This window comes from Colobus angolensis, unplaced genomic scaffold (genome assembly GCF_000951035.1).
Source record: "Colobus angolensis palliatus isolate OR3802 unplaced genomic scaffold, Cang.pa_1.0 Scaffold399, whole genome shotgun sequence".
In the NCBI taxonomy this organism is placed as follows: domain Eukaryota; kingdom Metazoa; phylum Chordata; class Mammalia; order Primates; family Cercopithecidae; genus Colobus; species Colobus angolensis.
This window is the reverse complement of record NW_012117365.1, coordinates 1,971,761-1,977,588: the sequence shown is the minus strand read 5'-3', so window position 1 is coordinate 1,977,588 and position 5,828 is coordinate 1,971,761. Positions and strand designations below refer to the sequence as shown.

Genomic DNA, 5,828 nt, shown 5'->3' with positions numbered 1-5,828 from the left:
CGCCTGTAATCCCAAAACTTGGCAGGCCGAGGCGGGCGGATCACCTGAGGTCAAGAGTTCGAGACAAGCCTGAACAAAATGGAGAAACCCCCGTCTCTCCTAAAAATATAAAATTAGCCGGGCATGATGGCGCATGCCTGTAATCCCAGCTACTCAGGAAGCTGAGGCAGGAGAATGCTTGAACCAAGGAGGCGGAGGTTGCGGTGAGCCAAGAGAGAGCGCGCTGTTGCACTCAAGCCTGGGCAACAAGAGTGAGACTCTGTCTAAAAAAAAAAAAAAAAAATTCCCCCCTTTTTGACATTATAAAGCTATTTCTGTTTTCTGAAAAATGTTTTCAGGTCTTTAATCCATCTCGGCCTTATTTTTGGATACGGTTTGAGGTAGAAATCTATTTATTTCCCTTTTGGAAGAAATGTCTCATCGCCATTTATTGAAGAGTCCGTCCTTTCGCCCACTGACTTGAAATGCCGTCTTTATCATAAACCAAGTTCCCTTGATGTTACTCTTCATTTCGGCCTCACAATCTTCGCTTATTTTCCTTCTACCAGGGATGCTTTTCGCTATGTTCCTTTCAGGGCTACCTTCCTCTTGTCCCTTCAGATCGCAGTTCAAATGTCTTCCCCCTCATATCCAGATTCCTCTACAGGCATTTCTGGCTCCGTGATCCCATGACCTCAAAGTGGTCTAAGTGGGCATAGCCTCTGGCCAGTTGTTGCTGGGTTGTTGTCAGGACTGGTGATGCGTAGGCCACTGAGAGGAGGAGCACCCGGAGTCCGAATGACGGAATCAAGCGGGCGCCCGCGTCGCTAAGGAGTGCGTCACCATGCGCGGGCGGACGGGGGCAGGGCCAGGGCTGAGTCACGTGGCTTGGTTGCCTACGCGCTGGTGGGCCGTGGGAAGATGGCGGACGGAAAGGGAGACGCCGCCGCTGTCGCCGGGGCTGGGGCTGAGGCTCCGGCGGTAGCGGGAGCCGGAGATGGAGCCGAGACTGAGTCCATGGTTCGAGGTCATCGCCCTGTATCTCCAGCGCCGGGAGCCTTGGGACTGCGGCCGTGTCTGTGGCAGCTGGAGACAGAGCTGAGGGAGCAAGAGGTGTCGGAGGTCTCATCTTTGAACTACTGCCGGAGCTTCTGCCAGGTGAGGGGCTGACTGGCTGGCTGAGGGCGGCGGGGCGGGGAAGTCAGGGAAAGAGGCTCTGGATCCTCTGCAAGCAGCCGGGTCCGAACTGAAAGGCGCCACCTCAGTGACTCGCCGCGCCCCCGGGCCGGGAAGGCCCAGCTTGGAAGCTCGACCGCTGGCCCCCCTGCGCCACTGCCCGACTTTGGCCACCCCTGGGGCGTTTTGCTCTGAGCCTTACTGAGATCCCGGAGGGCCCTGGCGGGTCCCTGGAAGGGCTGTGCCCTGTCGCCGTTGCCTGTGTCCTGACCGGGTGGTTGGAGCGCCACTGCCCCCTGAGGGATTGATTGCTTGTCCCTGCCGGGAGATCCTTTTTTGAGTGGAGTGCAGATCTCCGAACTGTTAAACCCGGGTTTTTCTGAATAATCCAGAGAGGTGTGTTGGGGGCCAGAGATTTATTTTTGGAGTTAACATCTTTTGGGCTCCTAAAAGGTATGACAGTTGGCTTCGAAAGGCGTCTAGGGCTTTCTGATTAGGGATTGCGGAGCCGGTTGGTTGGCTGTTTTTTTCTTTTTCTTTCTTTCTTTTTTTTTTTTTTTGACGTTTAAGCTGTTCTTTTGTCTTTTCTGTATTTCTTTGAGAGGATTGTGCTACCGAGAATAAGGCTGACTCTTTGGGTAGAAGAGGATGGGAAGAGGGATGTAGAGTGTGGCCTCTTTTGGCAGTCGTATGATCATTTCTGTGCTATGGTGGGTCCTAACCTATGATTACATATTTATGGGTGTGTTTAGTCCCCATGACCACTGCGAGATTTTTCTGTATGTTTTCAAGGCTTTTACAAATATGAATATCGGCCATTATTATTTCTACTTCCAATGTTTGTTCTATCAGGTTTCAGAGGCACCCCTCTGCTCCTTATCTGTTGTACCTTAGAAAATGCAAAATAATCGTAGTAAGTTGGTACTTGGAGTCTTAATAAGTAGTCCAGTATGCTGAATAAATTGCGACGTTCTAAAATAATAATTTTGGGGGGCAGTTTGCTCTGTTGGTCCGGAGTAGAATAAAAGTTAGCTTGCTTGGTTGCTTTTCTCCCTCTCTCTGCTGAGACAGAAGCACCTCATCTCTTTGAATGGGATTTTGTCGTTACTCATCTTTTCCATGGATTGTACCACTCCAGTTTTTGTGTGTACAACCTGCAACATTGCCCTGTACTATTAAATGTTAATGTGTTTTCTCAGCTTCCTTAGTAGTAATCATCCTTGTTTAGTAAGCTAATTTATTTTACAAATTTTTACTGACTTTATAGGGTAGTGCCGGGGACTTTACCAAGTGCTGGGGAAACATGAGTAAGACAGCACTTAGCCTTGATGAACTTACAAGTTGGTGGGAGGTGGTAGAAATGACAGTATTTCCAGTGCGGTTTTGGTAATGATTGAAAAGGAGGTGTTGTAGAGACAATGGTGAGGAGAGAGCCCTCATGGGATATCCTGATGGGAAAGACAATTAACTAGTAAAAATAAGTAAAAAGATTAATTATAAATTGTAATATGTGCTTAGAAAGAAGTAACTGGGAGAGGCCACTTTAGATAGTAGACCCTGTGAGCTGCAAGGATGAAAATGAGTCACGTGAAGGTCTCGGGTGGGGAAGCATCCCAGTGCCAAAGGTAGAGGTTGGTCAGGACCCAGAATGCTATGGGAGAAGGGGAAACTAATGGAAGGAGAGTGGTGGTGCAGAAAACAACTGTGGATTTTGGGTAAGGCTTCTAAGCTTGAGTTGTCTCCCTGGAAAGATGACAAGAATGAATGTAACCAGTCACATTGAAGCTTGTCAAAGAATCACATATATATGTATTCTGCTTTATGTCTAGTGCTTGCAACTGCAGTTTTATTTAACGTAATATTTTAATGTCTTGAATCTTGGTGACACCAGAGATGTGATGACCCAGAAGAATTTTTAAAAGAAAGCATGTGTAATTAATTTGTCTTTTCTATGAATTTTTTTTTTTACCTAAAATTTTTCCAAAAATTGTTTCTTAGACTAATAAATGAAATAAGAACAAGTATTCCTGTAGCACTATATTGTAATAGAAAGTACATGGGATTGGAAGTTAGTTGGATCTTGACTGTGACTTTACCACTTCTTAGCTAATAATCTTAGGTAACCATGTCTGCAAAACTATCTTATTTTCTGACCTTATCTCCTTATAATGCTTTATACAATCAGAATAGAAAGTTTGTGTACAAGTCTTCACAAAATTTGTCATATTTTTGACACAATTTTTCCCTGTAGTCCAGATAAAATCAACTATGTCCTTGATGACCCGATACAGAAAAAGTAAAAATTGTATGAAGAAGCAGGAAAATTTTCACCATCAATAAATTTTGTTGAATAACTCTTGGTTTCACATTTGAAAAGAAGAATAAGATTCTTCTTTCATTCACTTAAGGAGCACTGATTGTGTGACAGTTCTGAAGATGGGAACCTAGTTAAGACAATTTTCTTGGACTCTAGGAGAGGAGCACATAATATATTAAGATAGGTAGTAGGCATTTTTACATTATCATGAAGGCCTGACCCCTGCTTATGGGATGCTTAATACTACAAATGTATTTTCATCAGCTATTTAGTTAGAAATGTCCTAGAGACTTAGATTGTACCAAGCAGATCCCTTTTGCAACATCCTGGGACCATATTCTCTCCAACTCTTGCAGCACTTAAAAGAAATGGCTCTATCTTTGGAATTGCACCAAATCAAGAAATAAACTAACATATGAGTGAATAGAGAAGCTTGTCTCATTCTGGGCATATTTTCAATTTTCATATGTTTGTGAAGATGATAAAATGAAACACTGAAAGTAATAGTTACTAAGAAAATGATACTTAGGTCAAACTGTATTCAGTGAAAAATTGTATTAAGTGACTATGGGATGTGGTTTGTTTTTTCTCTTTCCTTCAGTTCCTTTTGTGAAACCACTGCCAGACAGTGTGGATAAGATTAACTTTAGAAAACAGTCTTTCTTTGTTTTCCTGAAAAATTGATGATGTCTTCTCAAGTTTTTGCTGTATTTTGGGGACCAAGATTCCTTAAGTTTAACAATTGGTGTCTCTATTTGTAACAGAAATTTTGAAGACTTTTTTTTAAGTAAACTTCATTATCAAAATTGGAATTGTTGGGTGATTATATGATTACACTTTGAGAATACTAGGCAAAGTAATTTTATGACTAAACCATGTTTATATGAGACACTTTTAGGTTCAAGACTAACAGTGACTTCGTAGATTTTTAATGGCGAAAATAAGTAAGTACTACATTGAAATTTCCATTTTTCCTAGATTAGTGATGGAGTACAAGGGCTGTGAGTCAGATAACCTGTGTACTGGCTTCACTATTGAAATAGTTGTGTAACCTTGGTCATGTTATTTTCTTTAAACCTTAATTCTTTTGCAAATGGATAATAGTACTTATGTTTTGTATGCAGATTCATTGTTGTAAGGACTTAATAAGAAAATCTCTATTTTAAAAAATACCTCCAGAATTGTCTGTGTTATCCAGATTTCTTAGCTTTGTAGCAAAAAGTTTTCACAACCTTGGTTTCAGCATGCTTTTCAACCCTCCCCTGTCTTATCACCTGAATCCAACCGTTTACTCCTATTCAGGAGTTCTTTACTTGGAGTCAGTCCATGGACCAACGTGTGATTGCAGTTATTCCTGTGATTAAAATTTTGTCTGTAACTTTCCAAGCACATTATTTTGAGAAAGATGATTTTAATTTTCATTTGACTTTTCAAGATCCAATAAACGTATTAACTACATTAACAAGATCTCAGGCCATGCCTTTCCCTTTCATTGTGAGGTTCTCTCATTTTCTGCATGGGAGATTTTTCTTCTTTAGGGCCTAGTATAAATGTCATCCCTTCTGTGAAGCTTTTCCTGATTCACCAGATAGATTTCCTCTTATTTGTTTGGGATTTTTTTTTTTTCCTTGACACTTTGTATATACCTATAGTTTTAATTCTTTTTTTTTTTTTTTTTTTTTGAGACGGAGTCTGGCTGTGTCTCCCAGGCTGGAGTGCAGTGGCCGGATCTCAGCTCACTGCAAGCTCCGCCTCCCGGGTTTACATCATTCTCCTGCCTCAGCCTCCGGAGTAGCTGGGACTACAGGCGCCCACCACCTCGCCCGGCTAGTTTTTTGTATTTTTAGTAGAGACGGGGTTTCACCGTGTTAGCCAGGATGGTCTCGATCTCCTGACCTCGTGATCCACCCGTCTCGGCCTCCCAAAGTGCTGGGATTACAGGCTTGAGCCACCGCGCCCGGCCTTAATTCTTAATTTTATTGCTGTCACTGTCTTCTTTCAGGTTTTCTCCTATTGCAGCCACCTCTTCACTAATCTCTTGTTTTCTGACTGACATTATCTGCAGTTCATCTTTGTATTCTTTCTAAATTATAAATATAATCTTGTTAGTCACTTTATTCCCTAAAATGCCTCAATTTTTTTCCCCCCAAAGGCAAGATAAAGTTCAAACTTATTAGCTTGGTATACAAAGCCTTTTAGAATCCGAACCACCAACTCCCATTTTTCCAGCCTCATTTGAAAAATTGGTTTGAGGCCGGGCACGGTGGCTCAAGCCTGTAATCCCAGCACTTTGGGAGGCCGAGACGGGTGGATCACGAGGTCAGGAGTTCGAGACCATCCTGGCTAACACGGTGAA

At 42.7% G+C, this 5,828-nt stretch overlaps 1 protein-coding gene across 1 annotated transcript in view; it reads left to right on the top strand.

The window, feature by feature from the left end:
• Positions 1-879: 879 nt before the first annotated feature.
• The window catches only part of RLF (rearranged L-myc fusion), an 87,618-nt gene continuing 82,669 nt past the window's right edge, over positions 880-5,828 (top strand). The window contains exon 1 of the mRNA XM_011955220.1: positions 880-1,137. Coding sequence (XP_011810610.1) covers positions 901-1,137 — 237 coding nt within the window. The 5' untranslated portion in view covers positions 880-900. The remainder of the gene's footprint in view (positions 1,138-5,828) is intronic.